Source organism: Galeopterus variegatus, unplaced genomic scaffold, assembly GCF_000696425.1.
Source record: "Galeopterus variegatus unplaced genomic scaffold, G_variegatus-3.0.2 Scaffold466, whole genome shotgun sequence".
Taxonomy (NCBI): Eukaryota; Metazoa; Chordata; class Mammalia; order Dermoptera; family Cynocephalidae; genus Galeopterus; species Galeopterus variegatus.
The window spans coordinates 416,179-444,018 of NW_007726577.1; the positions used below are offsets into that span (position 1 = coordinate 416,179).

General features: G+C 51.2%; 1 protein-coding gene across 1 annotated transcript in view; it reads right to left on the minus strand.

The window, feature by feature from the left end:
- Positions 1-27,840, minus strand: part of PPL (periplakin) — a 47,748-nt gene that overhangs the window by 18,142 nt on the left and 1,766 nt on the right. Inside the window, exons 2-4 of the mRNA XM_008569120.1 lie at positions 6,275-6,374; positions 1,480-1,634; positions 602-722 (exon numbers count right to left, since the gene is read on the minus strand). Coding sequence (XP_008567342.1) covers positions 602-722; positions 1,480-1,634; positions 6,275-6,374 — 376 coding nt within the window. The remainder of the gene's footprint in view (positions 1-601; positions 723-1,479; positions 1,635-6,274; positions 6,375-27,840) is intronic.

A 27,840-nucleotide genomic window follows, 5' to 3' on the forward strand; every position in this document is an offset into this window, starting at 1 on the left:
CTCATGGAGGTGGCCAAGGAGAGAGCACGGGGCCCCCAGAAATGCACCATCGGCACCTTTACTGTGGCTGACGGATCTCATGGCAACCTCAGAGGCCCACACAGTTCCCGTTTCCATTTCACAGATGGGGAAACAGAGGCTGGGCAGGGGAAAGTCACCCGCCCAGAGTCACAACATTAAAAGTGGGGAGCTGAGACTTGAACCGAGGGTTGCCCAGCTGCAGTGGCCGTGAAGATCTCCATGGTGGATACAGGCTGGCGAGGGCACAGGAAGGGTGGTGGTGGGCCAGAAGTCTGGCTGCTCCCTCCAGCCTCCCATCAAGCCCTGTCAGGCCCCCAGTGAGCCAGGGTCAGAGGGCAAAACCCAGAAGCAGCAGCAAGGCTGATGAGGCACAAGGTCCGAATCTCCAACACTTCTGCTGTGTTGCCCCAGACTTGGCGCCGCACTTCTCTGAGCCTCACTCATTAGGATACATTGGGACTTTGACTCTGTCTCTGGCAGTACTGTAGTACCCACTGGACTGTGGCAGGGCTCTCCCTGCATACACCTGTCCCCACCCCCAGTGGCAGCCCGGGAGCTGGCAGCCCCGCCCTGGCCATACCAGCTTCTCCTCCACCAGCGCTGCCCAGTTGACCTGCGGGTCCACCTCCTTCACAGCCAGGGTGTAGATCTGCTTGTGTTTCCCGCGGAGGTTAGTCACGCGCTCCTTCAGCTGGCGGATGCTGAGTGGGGAGAGGCCACCCAGTTAGTGGGGCTCGTTAGCACAGGCACTGCTTATGCCCCGAGGAGGGGCCTCCCATCCCAGACCCCAGCCTCAGGCCATCTACTCATTGGCCTGGAAGGACAGGGTGATGGAGGCCTTGGGTTCCAGAAGTCACTGCCTCCTTCCATCCCTTCTTCTGCCCACTTTCCTTCCACCTTCCTTCCTCCATCAATGTTTCCTGAGGGCCTACTTTGTCCCCAGAACCATAGAAGGTTCTGGAAGAAATGGGCAGGTCCACTGCTCTCTGGAGCCCACTGTCCAGCAGGGGCCACAGGAGTGGAGTGTGCCATTCCAGGAACAAGCGCAGGGGGTCATGGGGCACTGAGAGACCCCTGCCCCTGCTGCGGGGTTAGATGCAGAATCCGTCCACGTTAAGCTGAGGCATGAGTGATGAGCCTGGGAAGCTGGGGACAGGGGCATCTGGCAGTGGGAGAGCTCACTCAAAAGCTCAGAGCTCAGGCAGCAGGGTGGCTCGGGAGCTGTGGTCATACTGTGACCAGAACACAAGAAATAAACTCCCTTAGCCTCAGTTTCCCCAACCACAACATAGGGTTGTCAGGAGGACAAGCGTAAAGCGTTTGACGCATGCCTGGATACTAGTTGGCCCTCAACGAACTCTGACTCAGGCTTCCCAATGCTGAGCAGGCTGCAGACCTCCTGCCCTGGCCCACAGCCCAGAAATGACTCCCTGGGGACTGGAAGCGGAGGGGACCTACTCCTCAGCAATCATGTCCCCCTGGGGATGCCTCATGTGCTTGGCGATGGCCGCATCCGCCTCCAGCACATATAGCAGCTTTTCTGAGTCTGACACCTTCTGCAGGGCCACGTCCTGGTACTCGGGCTGCCGACCCTCCTGCAGCTGGGCCAGATCCTATGAGGGTCACAAAAGAGAAAGGGGACAATGGGCGAGAGTCAGTGTGGACACTGTGGTGATGGAGGGGGCGGGAAGAAAAGGGGCAGCAAGGGGCTCCCCTGCCCCATCCAGGCTTTTCTCTGGCCACTTGGTGAACAGAGCCCAAATGCCCTCTATGTGCTGGGCCCTGGACACAGCCATGAACGGAAGATACATGACCCTGCCTGCCTGGCACTCCCAGTCCAGCCTGGGAGACTGCCAGAAAGGCAAGTCCACAGATAAAGCTCACAAAGATGACTGCAAGTTTGCACAAGTCAGTGCTTACAAAGAAAACGCACCAGAGATGGTCAGAGATGCCCCTCCGAGGAAGCGACGCAAACTAAAACAAAGGACAACAGGGAAGAGAGTTCCAGGCAGAGGGAATGGCCTGTGCAAAGGTACTGGGGTGGGAGAGAGCAGGTCATGATTGAGGCACCATGAGAAGGCTGCTGTAGCCAGAAGGGAAGGTGAGAGGAAACAGGAGAGGTGGGAAGGGGCCAGAGCACAAGGACCTGCAGCTGGGGGGACAGAGCTCAGAGTGGATCTAAAGAGGGATAGGACAGGGCCCCATTTGCGCTTGAAGGCAATATCTCTGGGGTGCTGCAGGGAGAGGATGCAGCTGGGAGGGTATCAGCAGCTTGTGACAGTGCCTGGGGGGGAGCTGAGGGTGAACCCCTGCTGGGGCAGCACCCATGGAAACAGTGAGAATGGATAGAGAACAGACAGGATATTTGGGAGGTGGGATTGATAGGTTGCTGCTGAGTCCAGGGTCTGTTTGTTTAGGCCGGAACAAGAAATTGGCAGTCAGGACAGCAGGTTTCTAAACACAGCTCATAATTCACTTTGTCAACATTCATGAAGCCTGGCCTTGTGTTGGTAGCGTGTGAGCCCCTGGGGATGAATCCCCAAGGGACCCCAAGTCCAGCAGGGGAGGTGATGACATGTCACGAGTGGACCGAGGACAGGATGGCACTAACGCTGGGGCACCCAGAGGCCGCCAGTTGCCTCCACTGGTTGGGTCTCAGCATCCCCACCTCTGCAATAGGAACAAGAAAAACACCTGCTCCAGAAGAGGCAAAGTTAGACTGAGGATTATGACTCAGCAAAAATACCCCAGTGGAACTACTGGCCCATGCTCCATCGAGGACCAGCCCTGAAAACATCATGCAAGGTGAAAGAAGCCAGACACGAGACCATGTGGCGTGTGGTCCATCTATGTGAACCCTCCTGAATAGGCGAATCCAGAAACACAGAAAGTAGATGAGTGGTTGCCTGGGGCTGAGCAGGAAACAACATAAACAGTAAATGGACAAGGGACCTTGCTGGGGGATGAAAATGTTCTGGAACTGATTCATGGAACTGCTGTGCCACTTGCTAAAGTCACTCACTGTCATTGAACTGCACAGTTAAGACGGGAGCATTTTAGAGTATGTAAAATATGCCTCAATAAAGTTGTCATAAAAGGATGAAATGGCAAAAGAGAAGAAATGAACAGAGGTGATGTGGTACCTGGTACAGAGTAAAGACTGAGCTTCCTTTTGCAGGAAGAAAAGGGGTCCAGACTGGCCACTTCTGGGAGGGCTGGGGCGGGTGGCGCTGGGCTCCCCAAGAGGCTGGGAGGTGCCACTGGACCCACCCCTGGGTAGGCCCAGCTCGTTAATTATGGCAAAACATCCTGCTTCTTAGCCTGGGTGGAATTTTATCTGCTCCATCATCACCAGCAGATCTGGAACTCTCCTGAGCAGTTGCATTGTTAAAGATTAATTTTGCAAAAGGGGGAAGTCAATTAATCATTGACTAATTCAAGCAAGTGCTGGGTGGGATGCAAACCCTCTCATAGCACGCTGGCTTGAGATGGAAAGAATGGACAAGCCATACCATGTAGGCATCGGAGAGTTCAAAGTCAGACAACATTGATGGATGGGGAGAGAGGTCAGCATGGGCGATATTGACTGGGAAGATCACCAGGGAGCTTTCTGGCAAACGTTCTCTACCTTGCCCTGGGTAGTGGTTACGTGGGTACCTAATGATGCACAAATTGATCAAAGTGAACTCTTAAAATGTGGATGCTTCTGTATACTGTACGTAAGCTATACCTCAATAGAAAGGTTTGTAAAAAAAATCAAAGGGACTGACTGATCTAATGAATGACACACACACCTGCTAATGGACAGGTAAGCGAAAAAGCAAACAGCAGGTGTTACTGGGAGGATCTGGTGGTGGGGATGGATGCTCACTGTACCATCTTTCCAACTTTTCTGCATGTTTAAACATTTGGATAGACACAAGAGGTCACTCATTGTATGAATCCATTTACGTGAAATATCCAGAATAAGTAGATCCACAGAGACAGAGCACAGATTTGTGGTTGCTGGGTGGGGGCTGGAGGGAAGAAGGAAAGATTGGGGAGTGATGGTTAATGGGTGAAAGTTTCCCTTTGGGGTAATTGAAATGTCTTGGAACTAGATAGAGGTGTTGGTGGTACAACATTGTGAAAATACTAAATGCCACTGAATTGTGCACTTTAAATGGCTAATTTTACGTTACGTAAATCTCACTCCAAGGGAAGCAAATGGAAAATTCAGGAGAACTTTTGGGTAATAAAATTAATAAATAATGATGCCTTCTGCAAAAAAAAAAAAAAGAAAAGAAAAGAAAAGAAAAAGAAAAAGATTGTCCAGTCCATGTAGTCTTCAAAACGTAGCTTCTTTTTTCAAGTTTGTTCAGTTGAAGTTAAAAAAACAGTTCAAAATTATTTCCCAAATGCATCCTGGTTATTTGAGTCATTACTCTACTCAAATAAAAAGAGAAGGGTAGACCCTGTTCACACGCATGCACACGCACCCACATGCACGTGAAGAGGTTAAGCATGGACACCAAAGGGCTAATAGCTGGTGGATACCACTGGAATTCTAGGTGATTTGTATTTACTCTGTTATACTTGTTTATCTGTCCTGAAATGTCTGTAATAAGCACATACATCTTATTTTTGTTATGAGAAAAAAAGAGACACACCCTAAGAAGCTGTTTTTCATTTAGGAAAGAAAAAAACACCACCGCAGGGGCCATGAGAGGGGAGAAAAAGGAAAAAATCACGAAAGAGCTAAGTGTGAGGTTGTGGCTGGAGGGGACAGGTCAGCTGAGGGAGGCTGCAGAGCCAGGGAAGAATAAGAGGGGAGGACCCCAGTCAGGAGGGGCAGGCCACTCCTGAGGTCCCCCAGCTTGTGGCAGGAGACAGAGTTCCCACTTGCCTTCCCTTCATTCTCCCACACCCCCGTCTCCTACCCCCAGCTCTGCCAACCCCAGCTCACCACCCCCACCTCAGGTCCCCTCAGGTCTCTGGACTGCCTGTAGAAGGGCCGGGGGTGCGGGGGGGACATCTAGGCTGTCAGAGGCCACCAGGGAGGGAGGGGCAGCCACAGCTGGGCCTGGGGACAGCAGTGGGGCTGGCAGACATTAACCTCCCTTCACCCTCAGCCCCCCACCCCTCTGGACCTGCCTCCTTGTAGCCCCCTGGGTAGAGGTGCCAGCTGAAGTACAGACTGCCCATTTGAATTTCACATAAAATTATATCCCAAAGAGTGCTTGGGATGTACTGATACTAAAAATGTACTTGTGTTCCAAAATTCAAATTCAACTGGACATCCTGTATTTTATTTGCTAAATCTGGCAACTCCATCTCCAGGTTGCTTCTGGGACCAGTTCTGTCACTGACTAGTTACTCAGTCTCTTTCTGGACCTCAGTTTCTCCAGCTGCTAAATGGGCATAAATAGCCTCCCCGGGCTGGGGCAAGCAGAGGGTTCAAAGAGGAGATGATTGTTTCAGCAGCTCACGTGTCCAGCACGATATAGAGCCTTCATGCCGTTCAATCTTCAGGAGAACCTATAGGCTCAGGGCAGTTGTAATCCCCATGTTACAGAAGGGGAAACTGAGGCACAGAGAGGGCAAACTCGCCCATCTATTTTCTCTCTCTTCTCTGGAAAAGCAGGAGGATGGCATTATCCTGAGTGCTGGCAGCTGTCGTAGGAATAATAAGAAGGAGGATACTGATGACAATATTGAGCCCTGCACAATACCAGCATAATCTCATTGAATCTTCACGACAACTGGGCCAGATGGGGATGACTGCTCTCACCCTTTTAGAGGGAATCACGTGCAGGGAGAGGTAAGGTCACACAGTGAGTGGCAAAGCTGGAATCCCACCCTAGGGTCTGGCTCCTGAGACTGTGGGTCTCCTCCAGACAGGGCCCAGGAAGTGGCAGGAACTTAGTCCCGGGGGTACTGGTATTAACAACAGTGACAACGAGGTTCCTCTTCCTGTCGTAGAGCAGGGCTTCCTGAGCTTGCACTACTGACATTTGGGCCTGGATCGTTCTTTGCAGTGGGGGCTGTGCTGTGTGTTCTAGGATGTTTAGCAACATCTCTGGTTGCCACCCACTAGACCCCAGAACACCCTTCCTCCCAAATTTTACCAACCAAAAATGTCTCCAGACATGGCCATGTGTTCCCTGGGGTGCAGAATCACCCCCGGGTGAGAACCACTGGTTCAGACAAGGCCCTGGTGCTGAGAGGGGCTGGCAGCACAGGGACCCTTGGGGGTGGCAGTGGGGACACTCACACTCTGCATCTTGGCCTCAGTGTCCACGATGTTCTTCTCCACCTGGTCAGCATTCTTCTGCAGCTGCTCGATCAGCTCCGAGAGCTCCTTGTTGGAGATGCTGCAGGCAGAAGTGAGGGGGACTGGATCCAGTGGTCCCCTCCATCACCCTGTCCTCCCAGGCTGCTCCTGGCCCCAGCCTTCGGGGAAGTATGACTATCCCCAAGGGTGACAGACACAAGGCAGCACCTGGATGGGGGGTGTCAGTCCCCCAAATTTGGTCATTCACTCAAATCCTTCTATTTTGCTATGTTGGCAAAGCACAACAAATTTTTCATATATTTTTTTTTGTTTTGTTTTGTTTTTTGTCTTTTGTCTTTTTTCCGTGTCCGGCAACGGATCACAACCCTCAGTGTTGCCCCCGTACCGGACCGGGGACCGGCAACGGGATCGCAAGCCTCGGTGTTGCTCCCGCGCCTCGCTCAGCCAGTGAGCGGGAGCTGGTCTGTATGTGGGATCCGAACCCTCGGACGGGAGCGCTGCCGCGCTTCCCAAGCGGCGCACTATCCAGTGCGCCACCGGGCCGGCCCCAATTTTTCATATTTTTTAAAATTAAAAAAAAATTTTTTTTTTCTAAAAGATGACCAGTAAGGGGATCTTAACCCTTAACTTGGTGTTGTCAGCACCACTCCCTCCCAAGAGAGCCAACCAGCCATCCCTATACAGGGATCCAAACCCACGGCCTTGATGTTATCAGCACCACACTCTCCCGAGTGAGCCATGGGCCGGCCCTCCTTTTCATACTTTTTAAATTGAGATAGAATTTACATTCCATAAATTTCACCCGTTCAAAGGATTTACTCACTGGTTCTTAGTGTATTCACAGAATGGTGTAACCATCACCACTATCGAATCATAGAACATTTGTATCACCCCCAAACCCCACACCCATTAGCTGTCACTCCCCAGTTCCCCACCCCCCAGCCCCAGGCAACCCCTAATCTACTTTCTGTCTCTATGGATTTGCCTGTTCTGGACATTTCATACAAACAGAATCACACATTATGTAGCCTTTTGTGACTGGCTTCTTTCACTTAGCATCATGTTTCCCAGGTTCACGCATGTTGTGGCGTGTGTCAGTGCCTCATTCCTTTCTACAGCAGTATAATATTCCATCGTAAATGCAAACCACATTTTGCTTACCTGTTTATTAGCTGGAGGACATTTGAGTTGTTTCCACCTTTGAGCCATTTCAAATCACTGTGCTATGAACATTTGTGAACAAGTTTTTGCACGACCACCCTTATTTCTTTCTTTTATTTTTTTTACTTGAAATGCTTTATTCTTAATTACCTGGTATTTTTCTTTCGATCTACTTACTTTTTATAGTTCAGTAAATGTAACTAAAAAGGTAACTTGCTCTCCCACTTGCAAACAGAAACCCAGAAGACCTCGCTATCCTTCACTATAGATGGAAGTAATCATCAAAATAAATCCCATAGAAATAAAACAGCTTTAGGTTCGAGCTGGGCACCTGGTTGTTTGCTCATGCCTTGAGTCTGAGAACTGTCAGTGCTGTGTTGGCATCAGGCTGAGACTTTCTCCTGGATGTTCTCTGCAAGTCTTCAAAATCAAAACAGAGTCGCTTGTGTTCAAAAACAAACAAAAAACCCTGACAAAGAGAGCTGGGGGAAAGGTCATGAGGTGAGGAGTTCTCTTGCACGAATGCTCGATAACAAGAGCTATCACAAAGGACCCTGCAAAGCCTCAACCTTGCTGAGGCCACTGCAACTTAATGATGAATATGCTAATTATCCCGATTTGATCACCATGTACTGTACACAAATACTGTTCGTATACTCTGTACCCCACAAATATGTATTATCAATTATGTTTCAATTAATAAAAAATACTTCTGCAAGGACATCTGCCCAGCAACTGTCTGTCCAACCTCAGATTGGTGTCACCTGTGTTATTGATCCTTGTAGGCAAGGATAATTATCCCCAAACAATTTTGTAGTCCTCCATCATTTTTCCTTTAAAACCCTTTGTCTTTATCTCCCTGAATATGTGCATAATTTATTTACTCTGGCACCTGCTTTCCTAGTGCAATGTCTTATTCCTGAATAAACATCCTTTTCTTTTAGAGAGCTCCTCTCTGTTTGTTACTTAGGTTGACACCTGAGATCAAAACAGCTCTCTCCCTCTGGTGTTTCTAATGTTCACCCACTTGTCCCAATCACGTCACAGACCACTCTGAGAAGCACGATGTGGTAGTTGAGACCTTGGCTCTGGAATCAGCTATGGGTTCAGTCTTGGCTCTAATCAGCCACTTACTGGCTGTGTGATTTGGTCAAGTTGTCCTGCCTCTCTGTGCCTCTGTTTCCCCACCAGATGGAATCGAACAACAGCACCTTTCCTGGTGGAAAGTTATTATGAATGGGAGCAAGGTCACACCAGCAAAAGGTTGTACACAGAGCTGGGCACACAGTTAAGTCTCAACCTAGTTGTCGAGGAGACTTACAGATCATCACCCAGCTCTGCCTTTGTTGTTGCTGTTTTCTTTAAACAAAGGAAGAAACAAGAGACCAGAGAGGGAAAACAACTTGGCCGATGTTACCCAGCCAGCCAGGCAGTGATGGTCAAGATTAGCCCCTAGTCCCCCAAGCTCCATTAAAGACCCTTTAGCCCAAATTTGCCATGGGGCCTGAACAGCTAAATATCCAGAAGTTTTGTTCCACCTGCACTCATTGAGCACCTGCTGTGTGCCAGGCCCAGCACCAGACACAGACACAGCCTCATCCTCTGAGAGTTTGCCCGATAAACCAGGAGGAAATCAGCATATATAGAAACAGAGTCATGAGGCTGAAGCAGGCATCAGGGCTGAGGATGCCCAGAGGAGCCTTCTGTCCAGTTGGGCAGGGATGGGGGTGGTCAGTGGAGGCTTCCTGGAGGAGGTGGTGGTGGCTGGGCTCTGAAGGATGAGGGGAGTTTGGAGTTCCTGGGTGGAAGGCTCCAATGAGGAGAGGCCTCGAGAGACGAAGGTCCTGGGAGTGACCCTCAGGGCAGAGGGTACTGCCAGCACTTCAGAGTAATAGTCCCCAAATCAAGGTCTGAGACCCACCTACTGCAGCATGAAAAATTCAGATTCCTGGGCATAGACCCAGACCCTCTGAATCCTGCTCTCCAGAGCTGAGCCCAGGAAGCTGTATTATCATTGTTGTTTTTGTAGGTTCCCCAGGTGACACTGACACCCACCAGAGTCTGAGGATCAGCGCTGCAGCACTTCTGATGGGCGGAAGACGGGGGAGTTGGGGACAGAAATGGCAGCAGCAAACAGAAGCTGTGAGTTCGTCCCTCCATGTCCCAAACCTTGCCTGAGGGTCTGCTCCATGCCAGGCCTGGACACCCAGGAGCTGTGGGACTCTTGGGGAACAACACCTAGGCTGCATCTTTTGCAAAGTCAACTGGGGGCAGCCTTTCCCAAAGTGGGGTTCCAGGAACCCTGCTCTTGCAAATTACTCCCATCAAGGCAGTTAGGAAAACTCCACCCCTGGATAAGTTCATGAGCCAGGGCTAGCAAAGGCTCTGACAAGTCCTGCAGTGGAGAAGCTAGTGCTTGGTTGGGTGACCGGGAAGGCTCAGAAGGGGGGATTTTGGGTGGAGAATCTAGACAAGGAGGGATGAGCTCAGCTTCCAGAGAAGCCGAATCCCTACATTCCTACCCCTGGCTGGGACCCTCAGCCCCACCCAGCCATAGACCATCATCCTGGCCTGCTGTACCCAGTGGAAGGGAGTCTCAATGCAAATATGTAACCTTTGACTATACAGACCACCATCAGGACCTCCAGTGTGGGTTAGGTGGGGGCTTGCTTTCCTCTTGGGCCCACCCAGCCCCACCTCGGGGTGTGGGACCAGCTCCCAAACCAGCCCTTTCACCAGCTGGGGCAGATGTGAGGGAAGCCACCTTCTGGACCCTGCCCTGGCCAGGCCTATCGTTCCCAGCAAATCCCAGCAGGGGACACAGAGCTCCAGGAACCTTGGGCTCCTGGTGGGACAATGTGGGTGTCAGTAGGAGCTGGCAGACAAACAGGCCTGGGTTCCAAGTCCTGTTGGGCCATTTACTGCTTGGACGATCTCAGGCAGGCGCCTGACCCCTGCAGAACCTCAGTTTCTCCATCTGTCGACTCAGGATGACCACAAGGGATCCCGGTCATTTGACACATGCCATACGCTTTGGTGGACATCAGACACATTTGCAGGCACCACCTCAATATCATCCTCGGCCTGAGTCCCTGGAGAGGTTTTTGTGCCCCTTTACAGATGAGGAAACCAAGGCTCAGAGACGTCAAGGTACTCACCCAAGGTCGCACAGCTCAGGAACAGGGAGCCTTCTCCCCTTGGGCAGTCTTGCTCCAGAGGTCACATGATCAACCACTGGGTTAACAGCTACTCATAGGGATGCTAAGAAAATCACATGAGCCATCATAAGCAACAACTATCACCCTAATAGCACGATTGTATATTTACTTTCCACGTGCCAGGCTCCCAACTCATTTCTGACAATCTTCATTACAACCCTATGAGATAGGTGTTAGCACCAGGGGTAATCATATTATTACCCCTACTTTATAGACGTGGAAACCGAGGACCAGAGAGGTTAAGTAACTTTCCCAAAGTCACACAGTAATTAGATGGCAGAGCCGGGACTCTAATCTAGGCAGGTCCTGGAGTCCAGGCCCTTCACTCCATCAACAGTCTTCCAGAGCTCCCAGCAAACAGAAGGTACTTAACAGATTAATTTAAAATGCCATGTACCCCAAACCACTATTGGATACCACTTTTCACCCATTGCAATTGCTATAATAAAAAAACCAGACAATAATTGTTGGCAAGGATGTAGAGAAACTGGAACTCTCATGCATTGCTGGTGAGAATGTACAGTGGTAAGCCTCTGTGGAAAACAGTCCAGCAGGTCCCTGAAAAGCTAAACATGGAGTTACCATAGGATCCAGCAATTCTATTTCTGGGTATATACCCAAGAGAAATGAAACCACAGATCCACATGAAAACTTGTACACAAATGTTCAGAGCAGCATTATTCACGATAGCCAAAAAGGAGAAACCACTCAAATGTTCATTAACCAATTAACAGATAAACAAAATGCAGTCTAGCCACACAATGGAATATTATTCAGCCAAAAAAGGAGTGAGGCACTGGCACACACTACAACACAGATGAACCTGGAAAACCTTATGCTGAGTGAAAACAGCCAGACACAAAAGGTCACATTTTATTCTGTTTATAAGAAATGTCCAGAACAGGCAAATCGATAGAGGCAGAAAGTAGATTAATGGTTGCCAGAAGCTTGATGGGAGCAGGAATGAGGGTTAATGAAAATATTCCAGAATTGATTGCAGTGATGATTGCACAACTCTGTGACTGTACTAGAAACCACTGAACTGGACACTTTACATGAGTGAATTGCATGGTATGTGAGTTACATCGCAATAACGCTGTTATCCCCCAAAATGGCAAGTGCCATTCATAATGGATAGGCGTTTGTTTCTTCTTCCTTCATTGGAGTCAAGTCCTGCCTTTTAGCCCATTTTCCACAGAGGCTGGGCTACCTCCAGGTAATTCCCAGCTGCCTGGAAGATGCTGGTTAACACCCACAGAGGGCGGTTTGCCCAGCCCCGTGCTAAGCAAGTCATGTATCCATTAGCTCATTAATCCTATCACCCTCTAAAGTAAGTGGCTTGGCTCTGCCCATTTCAAAGATGAAGAAACTAAGGCACAAAGCCATTTGATAATTTGTGCTCGGCCCCACTGCCAGAAAGCAGAGCAGAGTTGGGATTCAAATCCAGACTCCTGACGCTCCCTGGTGGTCTAGTGGTTAGGATACGGCACTCTCTCTCTCAAATCCAGACCTCTGGAGGCACGGCCTCAGCACTTTTGCCTGTTGGGTTTAGGGTCCCAAATGAGAGGCCCCAAAGGGCCCTGCATTTCCCCCACCATCCAGCTGGCTATGGAGCTGACCACGTGACCACGTGTGTGCCTGTGAGAGCTGGAGCTGACCATGTGTGTGCCTGTGAGAGCCACAGGGCCCCATGCCAGGAGCTCAGGAATGCAGGGCGGGACAGGAACCGCAGGGAGGGAGCCCCATCCAGGAGTGGTGGGAACTGGCTGGGTTGGTCCAGCTTTCACCTCACAAATGAGCCATGCTGGGGCAGCCAGACGTGGCAACAGGGGCTGTCCCGCTGATGGAGGCTGAGATATGGCCCTTTCCCATCATCCTCTTCGAGTCTTGTCCCACCCATAGCGACAGCAAGCACCTGGCTGAGCCGGGAAAACCAAGGCACTCCCAGCCACCCACCCTAGAAAAGGGAAGGGACCTGAGTACCAGGCAGAGAGGACATGCCCTGCCCCCCCCCTCTCCTTACTCAGAAGGGAGCACAGACTCCTGTGAGGGCAGTGGCCATCAAATGCCCTTGGTGCCTCCCAAGCCCTCCCCACCTGCCCATTACCCAGGTGAGCAAACTGAGGCCCAGGAGGGAGTGAAGGCACATGCCCAAGGTCACTTGGGGGGCAGCCATGTAGGAGAAAGACTTCAGTGTCTGGAGCCAGACAGGCTTCAACTCCTGACTGCACCACCCAGCAGTGTGACCCTAGAGGAGCTCTATATTTCCAAGCCTCAGTTTCACCAGCTGTAAAATGGGAGCAATAAAGCCTACCCTAGTTAAGTAAAAGTATGTGGTGAGGTGGGTGGGGAAACACCTGAATTAAGTTTCCAAGACAACTCTGAGGTTCAAGGACTGAGCTGGAGGTTTGGAGCAGTGCTGGGGACCCCAAGGCAGATTCGGGATCATTGACGCTCACGAGTGGGGTATCGCTGGCCGTGTCACCAGTGCTTGAAACTGCCTGGCACACAGGAGGTGCTCAACAAATATTTGTCAAAGGAAGGCTTGAGCACTGCTTCGCACATTGTAGGGGCTCCCTCCGTAAACAATGACCATTCATTCATACAACACGTAGTCTCTGCGCATGGGCCCCCGCAGGTGGGTGTCACCACTAACAACGAAACCCAGCCCTCCCACGGCTCCTACACTATGCGTGGGTTCTGTCTGTGGACACTTCTCTCCTGGGGGCCCCCACTTGCCTGTGGCGCTTGGTCCTGGGAAATAGGTTCCTTCGGAAAAAACAGTAGCTTCACCGTGGGGGAGAGATCAAGGTTAACATCACTAGGAGTAAGATGTCTCAACATCGAGCAATTCTTGGTACGGTGCACAAGGAAGACACAGGTTCACTTCTGTGGAATCCTTCCCAGTACTGCACCCTCCATCCTGGCACTAGAAACCAGCAGACAAACTCCAACTGAGGGGCACTCTACAACACGCCTGACCAGGCCATTTCAGAAGAGTCAGGGTCACAAATGACAAGGAAAAACTAAGGAACGGTGACAGACTGGAGGAGACTTAGGGGACAAGAGAAGTACGTGCAACCTGGGATCCTGGGGGGACCTGGGAACAGAGAAAGGACACTAGGAGGAGACAGGAGAAATTAGGAAAAAGTTTATAGTTTAAATAAAGAAGTTCCAGGGCTGGCCCGTGGCTCACCTGGGAGAGCATGGTGCTGACAACACCAAGCCAAGGGTTGAGATCCCCTTACCAGTCATCTTCAAAAAAAAAAAAAAAAAGAAGTTCCAGGGCCAGCCCGTGGCTCACTTGGGAGAGTGTGGTGCTGATAACATCAAGGCCATGGGTTTGGATCCCTATATAGGAATGGGCGGTTAGCTCACTTGGGAGAGTGTGGTGCTGACAACACCAAGTCAAGGGTTAAGATCCCTTTACCAGTCATCTTTAAAAAAAAAAAAAAAAGTTCCTTTTAGATTTCCAGGTTTTCTGGCCAACCTGAAAGGAGCTGGTGCTTCTCTGTGACAGGCAGGGAGGTGGTGCTGAGGCCCCTGCTCTGGCCTAAGAGCCTCCCCGGCCCATGGGGCAGGGCCTGGATGGGGACCCAGGACTTGGCTGGCCTCACAAACAGACCCTCAGCCCAGGCCAGGCTGTGGGTCAGGGGCCGTCTGCAGGTGGGTTTTGCAGCCCAGTGAGGGACTTTCTTCTCCTCAGCTAGAGAAGGTGGAGCCTGGTGAGGGCCCAGCTCTGGTCCAGAGGAGCCACAAGGAAGCCCGTGTTCTTGGCCTGGTCTGTATGTAACGCCTGGTATTAAGGAGGACAGGGACCCGGCCAGCGTGGGGGACTGCCTGGCACCTTCTCAGAGCTCCAGGGACCAGAAAAGGGTGTCCTGGGCTGAGCCCGCAGGCTCAAGCCCGGAGCAGGCACTTCTTTATGTCCCAGGATATCCTCAGAGTGGAGGAACTGCTGGGGAGAGGGACTGGGACCCTCAGTGGCACTGGGTTCCCCTGCTCTGTCACGGGGAGTTAGAGCCTCAGTAACCACAGCCCGGCCTGCTTGGGAGGTAGTAGCTCACAGCCAGCCTCAGAGACACTGGCTGCACAGTGGGGAGCTGGGATTTGAACCCAGTGCTCTGCGGCGTCCAGGTATGGCCCGGGACAACCCATGGTCCGGCCCAGGACAACCCATGGTCCAGACAGAGGCCTAGCAGGGATGCTGATCAGGGGAGCCAGGGACAGAGGTGGCACTGGCTCACCCACATGCCATCGACGCTCTACGTGGGCAGAGAACACAGGTGTCTTAGGGGACCTTTGCTCTCCACCCTGCTGGTCGTCTCTTCTTGCTTTAATTTTGGGCAGGTGCCTCCTGTGCTTCTCTGCAGCTGGAGAGTAGGATAACCCAGTGGGTAAGCACCCAAAGTCAGATGGCTTAGGCTTGAATCCTGGCTGTTACTAAGCTACAAATCACTTAGCCTCTCTGAACCTCAGTTTCCTCATCCGTAAAATAGGAGTCATTGCAGTACGCATGCCACAATAGGGCTGGGGTCATGGGTGACAGCAGATAGGAAGTCCTGCGTCAGGAGGGGGCCAGGCTCTCTGCCTCCACCTGGGTTCCCCATCCAGGATTTGGGCTCCTTTTAAGGAGCTGATAAAAGCCAGCAATAGCTGGCACCAGGGAGCTAAGAAATGATCCCAGGCCGCCCCCGCCATTCACTGATCCAGGCACAAGCCAAGACTCGCTCTGGTCCCGCCTTGTGGGTGTGGCCTTGCTTAGGTGTGGGGAATTCACAAGTAACCTCAATATTTGGAAATGTCTCCTGCAACGCCTGCAAGGAGCGGCTGGTGCGCATGTGCAGGTAATGAGGCCGTTGGGAGGGACGTGGGATCCCAGGCCTGGCTGGGGACAAATGCACAGCCTGCTTCAGCCGTCTTGGGTTTGGGCTACCAATCCAGATCAGTAGGTTTGAAGATCTGAAGGGCACAGGGTATTTCCACAGCTCTGGGAACTCTCCTCTGTCTGTAGGAGGGAAACCGCAGAGGGGAGAGTGGGGAGGACTCACCTACCAGGTTATTCCAGCAGAAGCCCGAGACCCATCCCAGGTGCCTGCCCGCTCCCCGCTTCCACCTGGGAACAGACCCGCTGTGCATCCTCCTCCATCTGCCCCTATGGCCTCCACCTTAGTCATGGTCACCACCTGTCACCTGGACCAATGCAACAGCCACCCACTCTCTATTCTGAGAGCATTTGGGAGCACGGGTAGGTTTTAGGATGGCACGATCTGGTTGTGTCACAGAAAGATCTGAGAGTCAGGGAGACCTGCTTCCCAGCCTCCTGCCCTGTCCCCGTCCCCCCAGGAAGACCCAGGCCCCCCAAGGACACCCTGAATGGCCAACCCTCCAGCCAGTAGTGACCCATGTGGGATCGCTGCAAGAGCCACCATGCTGCCTTCAGCTGTCCCCATCCAAGTCACGCTGCACCAAGTGGTCCATTCTCCTCTCTACCCTGCCTACTGGGGGTGGGGGAACACGGAGGGGGGAAACTGAGGCTGCCTGACTCAGGGCAGAAAACTAGACTGTGTTGTCACTCCAACCTGGGTGCGGGCCTGAGTAGGCTCCTTAGCCTCCCTGTGCCTCAGTTTCCTTGTCAGTGAGATGGGGACAAGGATCCATTGCTCTGCAGAGGGTTAAGAAGATTCAAGGGGATGAGCTCAAGAGAGCTGGTTTTTAATCCTCCTCTTCGTTGCTATGTGCAGGGGCTCTGCCAGGGCAGGGGTCTTTGTCTGTAATTCGCTGTTGTGTCCACAGTGCCCAGCACAGAGCTCGTCCCACCAGCAGTGGGTGAGTGGCCACCAACCACGTGGGGCAGCAGCAGAGTCACCTCACCCACATCATCCTTAACTTGCTCTTCCATGAACGGGGTCGTCGTGCCTGCTTGCTGAGTACCAACCAGACACATTCGGTCAGTGGGAGACGTCCCCAAGGGAGGTTTGGGTACTGTGTCACTTTGTGTGCGAAGCCTGTGCTGTCCAGTGGAAATAAAATAGGAGCCATGTTTGTAATTTGTTTAAAACAATTTTTTTTCTAAATTTAATTTCTTGAGGAGCGATTTAAAATTTTCTAGTAGCCACATGAAAAAAGTAAAAAGAAACAGACCACCTTACTTTTTATATTTCATTTAACCTAATATGTCCAAAACATCATCAATTTAACATGTAGTCAATAGAATGTGATTAGTGAGATATTTGACATCCTTATTTTCGTAGCAAATCTTCATAACCTAGTAACAGGCATACTTGCTGCACATCTTATGTGGCTAGTGGTTACCCGATAGGATGACGTGATTTTAGATGATTCTGGGGTCTCTTTACACACTCTGCTCTAAGCTCACGGTGACTGTAGCCCATCAGTTCTGCTGCAGTAAAGCTGACCAGTGCTTGAAGCATTGTCTGCCTTGTCAGTGCCTGGTACCTACGAACACTTAATAAATGCTCATTCTCTTTGCCCCCTGCCACTTGTCACCAGACCCACACCTGCTGGCCAGACACTTGCCCCAGGGTAGGGTCTTGTCTACTGATCCCTGGCTGTCTGACTCCACAACAATCCATGACTCCCAGCTGTGCCCAGTGGAGCATGGAGCCTGGGTGAGGAGCGTCAGGCACGAAGACTGCAGCCCAACACCCTTTCCCAGGTACCCAGGGCTGCAGCATCCCTGCCCAGCACAACCAGGCAGAGCCAGGGACACTTGGCTTGCTTCCTAACTGTCTCTCTTCTCCCATGCTGGGAGAACAGCCTCCCCTCTTAGCAAGTAATCCAGGAACAGATCACACCCCGGCAACCTCAGAGAGGCCACGTCCCTGCCCTCCACCCCAGCTGTCCCTGCCTGCCCAGAACTGCCCTGTCCCCCCATTGGGTCACAGCCCAGCCTGCTCTTCTTTCCACGTATCAAGATGGGACCTCGCAGGCTCGGCACTCCCTGCCTGGCCAAGGCTACCTCACCTCCCAGGCCTAAGTCAGTCCCCATGTTCCAGTCCTTGATCACATCTGCAGTTACTCCCTTTGGGGTTAATTCCGTCTTAGTGGGTGCGGTGGGGGTGGGAGGGGGGGGGTGTGCATCTGCGTTGGAATGTCTGGAATGCACAGGAGTGCACACCTCTCCCCAGGAACTAGCTTCATTCCTCCCACAGCCCAGAGAAGGGACCTGCCCTCCTGCTGGCCACGGTCATCTTCTGGTCCTGCCTGCCTCCAGGGCCAGCCAGGGCCTCAGTGGCTCCATGGTGACCTCTGGGTCTGGTGAGAGGCCCATCTCAGGTGCTGTGTAGCCCCCCACCTTCTTTAAACATGGCTCCTAGAAAGTGTGTGTCCTGTCCCTGACCCAAAGGCGCCCCGGGGGGCAATCAGGAGTGATGGCTGAATAGAAACAACAGTGAGAGGACCTGCTGGGTGCCTGTCACCCACTCAGCCCCTTCCTGTGTCATCCATTGAAATCGTGTAGCCCTAGGAGGCAGGCACCCTTAGAGTTAATGGGGTCCTTTTCTTACCCCTACCTATTAGATAATAAACTTCTGGGCAATAAGACTTATCTTGCAGGGGAGGGGGTGGGGTGGGGCTTCTATAGCCCTGAATTCCAGGCCTTGCATAGGCTTGAGGCTCAATAAACAGGTGTTGAATCAAGCAGAAGTTTTGGAGCACATCAGCAACTCCAATGTCCCTGTTTTCCAGATGAAGATAACAGAGGCTCAGAGAGGTAAAGAAACCTGTCTAAGGTCACACAGCTGAGAAGTGATGGTGCCAAGATTCGAACCCAAGCAGCCAGGCTCCCAAGCCACCTCCTCAGGACAAGGGAGATATCAATACTAATCCACACCCACTCCCCCCCCACGAACAAAGTGACAGGAGACATTGGTGAGACGGGAGGACGGGCGAGGCATTCACCACCCAGGGGAGGCACAGTGATTATTTACATCTCATTGGCATCTTTGTTAGTACAATCAATCCAGTGGTTGAGTAACAGTTAGTGGTGGTAAACTGAGGCTGAGTCATTCTCCTACAATGTCACCACAAGGGACTTCCAGCTTGTCCCTCTGAACAGGCCTCTCAGATGGAAGGAGACACACTGAGTGAACACCTTCTTTGGCTGCATCCTACCCCAGTGCCTGAGACAGGTTCCCTCTCTGATCCTTATAACAACCTGCCAAGGTAGAAACTCTCATAGTTCCCATTGCAGGTGAGGAAACTGAGCCTCAGGGAGAAGTGGCAACTTACTTGGGGTCAGAGTTCGTAAATATCTATGCTAGTAACTGCTGTGGCCCTAGCCAGACACTCTCTAGATATTCCATATTTGCCAAATAGATTTTCAACTCCACTCCGCAACTCCTTGTCATCTCTCTGCCCCTCTTGTGGACTGTAGTGACAGGCCCTTCTCCATTAACAAGCCCCTGGAGATATAAATTGTTGACATGCTATAAAATGTTTGCTCAATTTAACACATATTTATTAAGCCCCAAGCTTATGCAAGGCCTGGAATTAAGGGACACAAAAGGGCCCCCCAAAAGATGAGTAAGACCTTACCGTCCAAAAGTTTATAAGCTGATAGGATTAAGAAAAACCTCCCAATGACTATAATTACTAAGATTCCAGATTATCTAGGTCAGGGCATTTTCATTTACTCTGTCCCAGTTAGGCCTTTTAATTTAACTTTAATTGTGAAAATATAGCTCAGACCAACAAAAAGCAGGAAAAGAGCAAAAAGGAAACAAAGGGAAAGCACTATAAATTGGACAATAGGAAAGAAAAAAATACAAAAAATAATAGGACAATATGGTAGGAGTAGGTCCAAACACATCAGTCTTTACAATAAATATGAATGAGTAAACTCACATATTAAAAGATAAGACTCTCAGGTGAGAATACAAAAACAACACTCCCCAGCAATATGCCATCTTATAAGACACACACCTGAAACTAAGTGGTACAGAAAGGTTGAGAATAAAGAATGGAGTACAAAGTACCAGGCAACTGGCACTGGAAAGAAAAGCAGGTCCAGGTACCTCTAAGGTGAAGTGAGGAAATCAGAGTAACTATGTGGTTCCCACCCCAGCTGCACATCAAAAGACTGATGTCTGGGCCCTGTTCCAGCAGATTCTGACTTAATTGGTCCGGGATAGGGCTCTGACATCGTCTTTAAAGCTCCTCAGGTGATTCTAACATGCAGCCAGGGCTGAGGACAAAGAACTGAACCCAGCAAAGGTTAAAGGGGAGCAGGACAAGGAGGATTCCCTAGATAGCTACAGGAAGGAAGTCTTGTGAGAAAGCAGTACACAGGAGGTGCCTAATAAATACCACATGGATTGGTCAATTGGCTGATACTCTCCCTACTGGAAACTTCTGTGGTAATTAGATAGTAAATTTCCCCACACCCAGCTATTAATCCTGGAGAAGTATATCCTGAGATGAGAGGGTTGCTGGTGTAGTAATTCTGGATCTGTTTTTAAAGCCTAATCTGTTTCCACCCAGGGAAGGCCATCCCACCTCCAGGCCTCTGAGCAGTGCGTCGGACTCTGTGTCAGGTGAGTGCTTTTGGGCTCTCATGATAGACACACAGAAGTTCAATCCATGTTAGGTGTTGTAGGGTACATGCTGGACATGGACGTCTTCCCCCTCCCTGTGCATATCAGAGTGCCCCCTCCACCCTGGGAAACTACCCCTGGTCAAGGTAGTTTACCCATGGAAAGGCACATCCCCTTTAAGACAAATGTCCCCTTTAAGACAAAGGGAAGACTGGAGGAAGCAGGGACCCTAAGTAAATTAGCACCCTGGTGTTAAAGTAATCTGGTGCCAGGAGGGTAGCGAGCTCTGATTTATGTGAGCTGGGTGAGGGTCTACACATAGGCATGCAAACGACTTACACCTCTACTTTGACCTGTTCACCTTTGTATGTACCCCATGGCAGCTCAGATTTCCAGCTGGTGGCTGCCATCAGCAACTCCTGTAAGTCTAATAAACCGATGTCTCTACCTATTGATCTGGGTGAGTTTTTTGGAATAGGTAAACACTATGCGAGTGCCCTTTCAGATTTGGGGCTCCTGCAGTACTGGTATCATCAAGACAGGTCTTGAAGATTTTTGCAAGACTTAAGGGGCGGGCCTGGTGGCGCACTCGGTAGAGTGCGGCTCTTGGGAGTGCGGCAGCGCTCCCGCCAAGGGTTCGGATCCCATATAGAGACCAGTCCGCTCACTGGTTGAGCGCGGTGCAGACGCGACACCGAGGGTTGCGATCCCGTTGCCGGTCGCGGTACGGGCGCGGCACCGAGGGTTGCGATCCTGTTACCGGTCATGAAAAAAGACAAAAAGGAAAAAAATAAAAGGACTTAAACAGGGCTCAAACCAACCTTGGTGCTCCTGGAGATTAAAACATCACTCCACGTTCAAGACCAGTGGACAAAGAGTACCACCCTTTGTTATTATCAGCACTGTGCTCTAACCAAGTGAGCCAACTGGCCAGCCCCTAGCCTCTGTTATTTAGGCACCTACTACGTGCCTGATGCTTTACACACATCATCTCAGTCCTCTCCACAATCCCACACACCTCCAGTGTACAGATTCAAAATGGACCTTCAGCCACCATTCACTGAGCACCTACTATGTGCTAGGCACCATAGGGATGGGAGAGCTTAAGGAAAGAACCCCAGAACAGTGTAGGAATGTGGCCAGCCTCACAGCCAATGTGCGGCACAGCTGGGTCTGTGGTCCCTGATCCCTTCCTGTGGGCCTCACCTTCCCCCTCAGTAACTTGGGGTGTGTTTGTCCATTTCATAGTGGGAAGGGTCAACCTCCTTATCTGCAGCAGCAGGGCTGGAGACCCCTTTTTTCTTCATCGCACAAACTCAAAATCCTTTTTCAGCCTTTCACCTGGAAACAAAAAATCCCTACAGCCAAGAAGTCAAAACTCTAAAGGTATAAGCCTGAAACCCAAGCCCAGACATGTGGGGCAACAAAAAATTCTGCAAATTCTGTTTCTCTGCAGGTTTCCAGGCTCAGCCAGGGCAGTGAAGCCGTCAGCGAGTGAGCAGCAGCCCCAGTGTGTGTGTTTATCCTACTCGATCTGAAGACAGCCCCGCAGCCAGCAGCCAGGACACCAGGCTCCCGGGCTCTGCCTGCTCCAGGCTCAGAATGCCTGAAGTTAGCACAGCCAAGAGTCTTTGAACCATCTCCTAAACTCTCTGAGCCTCATTTGTAAGAGACCTTGGCAGAATTTACGTAAGACAGACAACACAGTCATAATTTAGGGTTATCCTTCTCAGGGCCTTCCTGTGTTCACACCTTTCCCAGGCCTCACCCCTCCCTGCCCACTTCCTCCCTGAGTTTCCATTCCTGTCTCCCCCACCAGGACTTGCTTACTGGCCCTCTATTCTTGGTCCCCAGGCCCGGACCCCTTACCCCTCCCCACACCCTTTCTTTTGCCATGGACTGGACTCTGAGACGCAGGACTTGGGGGCTCCCCTCCAGGCTCATGCTGTGCACTCTGCCAGCCTCCTCTACTGCATCCCTCACTTTAAGTATTTATGTATTTTTTTTTTTTTTTTTTGGTGGCTGGCTGGTAAGGAGATCCAAACACCTTGACCTTGGTGTTATCAACACCATGCTCCAACCAAGTGAGCTAACCCATCAGCCTACCACCCACCCCTCACTTTTAAAAAGTCATGATCTATGCCAAGATGCAAGAAAGTACTGAAAAGACCCAGCCACCCGCGTCCCTACTATCAGGTTGTAGCTGCTGTTCTCCTGTTGCCATATTTGCTTCAGATTTTCTTTAAAAAGAAATAAAATGGTATCGTTCGTTATCCTTTCCACCCCTTCCCTGGGGGTAGCATAAATGTGGACCTGCTGGTTTCTTCCTAAGCCTGTTTTAGATTTCCAATACATATACAAGGGTACTTTAGAAAAAATCGTGGAAAAATAGGGCCGGCCCGTGGCTCACTTGAGAGAGCGTGGTGCTGACAACACCAAGTCAATGGTTAAGATCCCCTTACTGGTCATCTTAAAAAAAAAAAAAAAAAAAAACATGGAAAGACAGAATTAAAAGATAATATCAATCTTCCCATGAACCTTTTGAAGTACCCTCGTATATGGAATTGCTTTGTACATATGTTTTTAAAAACACACAGAAGCATCCTCTTATTTATTTATTGAGTAGCCAAAGATTTTGAAGGTGGGGTGGTTAATACTATCAAAGCAGCAGGAAGACCTGGAGTAAAGGGGAAAAAATTGCTAAACTTTCTAACTAAAAAGCAATTTTCAAGGCATCTATTTCAGAGGAGTAGTGCTTACAGAAGTCAGTAGAAGACATAATAGAAGGTAGAAAAAAAAAAAGCCTACAGGTAGAAGAGAGGATAATTAAATAACAATTATAGAATCAGAGCTTCTAGTCACCATTTATAGATGAGAGTTAAAAAATATCAATATTAATGAGAAAAAATTCAGAGGGGTATCAATCTTTTACTTCCCCAAACTCCTGATGAGTCCTTTTTGATTTACTAGTTAGATGAGATACATAAACATCCTTTTTGCATCCTTCATCAGCTTGCTCTGTGCTCTCAAAACGATGCTTTTCTGGGTGTGTATAGACTCGGGCACATCTGTGCATGTGTGTGCACACATCCCTGTCTCACCCTTCCATGCGTTCTCTGTCCATGTCTCCTGCTGGTCCTTGGGCTCTGCTTAGATAACCGCTCCTCCAGAAGCCCACTTGGCTGGGTTAGGGCCTCTGCTCTGCACACCTGAAGTCCTTTGCCTCCTGTCTCAGTATTGTCACCCTGCTTGTTGCCCTGTCAACTATGGCCACTCTCCACCCATCCTCCTGCACACAAAAGGTGACTGGAGGGGGCAGGGGTGACCTGCTCAGGCCTCACTCAATAGAACCCCACCTACCCACCCCTCCTTCTGGGTTCAACTGTCTCCTGGGGTGTGTGTACACACCAGTGTATGCTCCCAGGAGATGGTGATGGAGGGAGAGAATGCTAGCAGTCCCCCATGGCTTATCCCCATTCATTCATTCATTCAGCACATGTGCCGTACCAGCCAGTTTCCGGGGAAGACAGACATTCAGCCCCATCTGACCACCATGTAGTCCAATGGCTGCTAAGAGCTACACAGGAGAAGGGGAGACAATAGGATAGGTGGATCTGCCCCAGAAGAGGCTGGGGAGGGCTTCCCTGAAGAAAGGAGGCAAACCATGGAAGAGAATTGAGAAGAGGGGTGGGAAGGGCATTCCAGGCAGAAGGAACAGCATGGGCAAAGGCCCTGGGGCTGCAGAGTGGTGGCCAGAGGGTGAGGGGTGTGCATTCACCCTCCCAGGGCTTGAGAGCAAAGGGAAATCTGGGGCAGGAGTTTAAACAGCTGGGGACATGGTCGGATTTGCATGCTGCAAAGAGCTCTCTGGCTGCCAGGGGGAAGAAGGGACTGGGGCGTTGGCGCAGAAGCAGGAACAGTGGAGAGGCTATTGCAGTGGTCCAGGCAAGAAGGCTAGTGGCCCAGCTGGGCTGCTAGCTCTGGAGGCAGGTAGATGTGGGGATCTGTTTAAAGGGGAAAGAGCAGGGCTGGGACCTGAAGACAGCTCTGTCCTGCCTGGAGGCAGAGAGGGGCACCAGGCACCTCCCCAGACTCAGGAGGCTACAACACAGAAGTCCCCACCAAAAGCAGAGAGAACAAAGACCCAAAGCCATTTCCTTCTTACTCCCAAGACAGGCCCGGGCAGGCAGGCTGGGAGGGTGGCCAGTGCTGCCAGAAATGTCGCACAGTCCTGGCTGGAGCAGAGAAGAGCCACATGCTAAATCCTGTGTCCTCCTCCCTGGACATGGAACCTGAGAAATGCTCTCAGAGGCAGCTTCCCCTCCAAGTCCCTCCTGATGCCTCTCCCCCACACCTTAGGGTGTTGCCAAAGGTATGTGAATTGAGCTATGACTCTCTCCCAAAACTCCCTCTGCCCAAATGATTACCCTTGACAATGCCTGAAATGCAACCATTAGCAGCCATTCCTACAGGTTAAGCTTAGATCTGTCCTGAATCTAACTTATCAGGTTTCATTCCTGCAGTTGAGAGAAGAACAGGGCAAGGCAAAGCCAGAAGGTAGAGAGGCGGAAAGGGTTGCTAGGGGTTTATTTAGTCAGTGAACACAAAAATGACTCTACCATCTGGCCCAGGGCAGTCCATCGACACAGCTGCCACCAGCTCCAAGTGTGGGTGGGGAAGCCCAATTTCCCTCCCCAGGGCCCCCAGGACCCCCAGCATGGGCCATTTGTGAGCTTCAAGCCCAAGATGAGCACCTTTAACCTCAGCCCAATGTTACCCTCTGTGAAATGGGACACCACCCCCCGCCTGGCAGGCACGCTGGCAGAGTAAGATGCCCAATGTCCCTGGTTCTGCTGGACATACAGCAGGTACTGGAGAAATGACTGGGCAGCTCACTCCAGGCCAGGTCACCCATACTGCTGGAGGTGCGTAGCCTCTGCTCACAGGGCCCTCTCCCAAATCGTTCAGGCTTTCCAGCTGTCACTGATCAACGGGTACATGTGTGTGTCTGCTTGAGTCAGTTGCTTTGGGCTTAGCACTGTCATTACTCTTAACAGCGCTGTGTGATTACTAACATTGGCTGCTCTGATTTACTGAGCACTCACCCAACCAGGTCCAGGGCTAGGCCCATCAAACACATTAGTTTGCTTGACACACCCAGTAACCTCACCAGCTTGGGGGTTGCTGTTATCACCCCCATTTCACAGATGATAAAACAGGCTCAGAGACATTAAGTGACCTACCCAAGGTCACACAGCTCAAGAGAGACAGAGCTGGAGATTGAACTCACACCTGGCTGACATCAAACCCTGTGCTCTTAACCACAAAGAGGCTCAGGGTACCCTAGGTGGGCTTCCAGTAAGCATGCTCCCCTTTTGCAAGCCCACCTCCAAAGCCTTGAACCCTGCCTCCTACACAGGATCCCCACATCAGGGCGGGGCCATTCTTGCAAGATCCTGTCTCAGCCAGGAAGCGAGGCCAAGCTTTTGGGTGTTTACTTGGACCCAGGTCTGAGTGGAAGGTCAAGATTAGTCCCATTTCACATATGGGGAAGCTTATTTGGCTCAACAAGGTCAAGGTTCTTTCCCACAATCAAACAGAGGCAGAATTCAGTCTAACTCCAGAGCTGGATCTTAATTACTCCACTCCATGATGGGTCAGACATCTCCCCCAGGAAGTCCTCCCTGATCTCTGCTCTGACACTGACAGCTCTCACTTCAGACCAGCCTCAGAGCACCAGGGCAGCGAGCTGGAGACCTCCTTTGCCCAACCCATTGCTCCCACCCAGCCCCATCATCCTGACAGTCACGTAACCATACCTGTATTTAAGATTAACTCCATCTTAGCTCCCTGATGTGACCACCAGCGACTCAAGTGAAGGGAGACTGTCAACTTCTCCTCCATGTCCACCCCCATGCCCCAGGAACGATGCCCTGGAGTTGTGCAGTGCACAGCCTGTTCATTGCGGCATCCAGCTGAATCCTGGATGCGTAGCCTACCTCATCTGCATTTGTTCAGTAATTATAATCATCATAGCTGCCATGAATTGAGGTCCCCTAGTGTTCTCAACCCTTTCCTGTGTTATTTCAGTTAATCCTCAGCCAACAGTACCAGGCAGGCATTGTGCTTATCCTCATTCTGCAGATGAGAAAACAGAGGCTCAGAGAGGCCAAGCATCTCTCCCAAGGTTGCACAGCCAGGAGGGTGGAGGCAGGTCTCCTGCTGGGCCTCTCTCCTTGGTGACCTGCACCATCAGGCCTGACCCTGTCATTAGCTCACATGTGAACACCAACTCCCACACCTGTCATTAGGAACCAGGGGGACAGGAGCAACAGGGTTCACACCCTGTCCTGGCCCTCCCCAGTTTTAGCTGCTAAAAGGCTGACAAACTAGAAGGGGCACTTTCTTGAAGGGGCTCTCTGTTCACTAATCGGCACTTTGCAGTCCAAAGCCCTGACTGCCTGTGTTTGCAGGTCACAAGTTGGGGCTCCTGGGTCACCTGAACTTGGGACTCATCTGGGCATTTCCTCCATGCTAGGGCATTGCTCCCAGAAGTCCCATGCAAGGGAGACTTAACATCATCCCCGCTTTGTAGATAAACTGAGGCTCAGAGAGTTTCCATACATGTGGCACATCTGGGATCAGAAGCAAGGCATTCTTTCTGCTCCCAGGGCCAGAGTTCCTACCCACTTCACCATGCCGAATCTCACCAGCAACCCCATCTACCCCTGGAAAACTGAGTCGCCTAGAAAACTTGGGATTGGCTTAAGTGTGACCAGTGATCACAGCTTAGAGACACAAGTACCCCCAGGATGCTTGCTACAGGGCTAGCTGGGCACCATGTGATATTCAAGAGATTCTTGTTGAGAGAATGGGGCACAGGGCTGCCCCTGCCCCACTATCAGATCCATGAACTAGTCTCCACCAAAGGGAAGGGGCAGAGGGATTCGCTGGGCTGGGAGACCACACAGGAAAGAGCCTGCCATCTATGCAGGGCTGTAACTGGGATCATTTTTAGTGCTGGGGTGACAGAAAGGTCACAAAAGCCCAAAGGAAGGGTCTTTCACCCCATCCTGGGGAGGGAATCAGGAAGACTTCCTGGAGAAAGAGATCTCTAAGCTGAGGTCTGGGTCTCACGGCTGTCAGCCAAGGACAGAGGGTGGCTGCCTAGGACCAGGAGAGGGGCAGGATCCTGTGTTCCTGCCCCCACAGGTCCTCAGAGTCCCCACAGCTGTAAATGGTGGGAAACCTTCCTCCTCCCTCTGCAGCAAAAGCTCGAGTTTCCCAGCTTGTCTAGGTTCATTACAGCATTTTGATGGGGAGCTAGAGGAAGCGGGGAGGCTGGGGACAGGCAAAGGGCAGGGCAGGGCCTGGCCCATCTCCTGGTGTGTGGGTGTCTGCACGTGTAAAGAACTGGTGGGATCTGAGTCGGGGCGGGGGCGGGGAGAGGACAGAACCGTCTTTCGTGTCTGGCGCAGAGCGTTGATTGTGCAATGAACAGTGCAGGGACTGGACGGGACCCCAGCTGATCTGAGAGCCAGCTGGACCCAAGCGGAGGAACAGCATGCAGGCCCGGCCCAGTCCCTGGGGTTGTGAAAGGCAGGGGAGG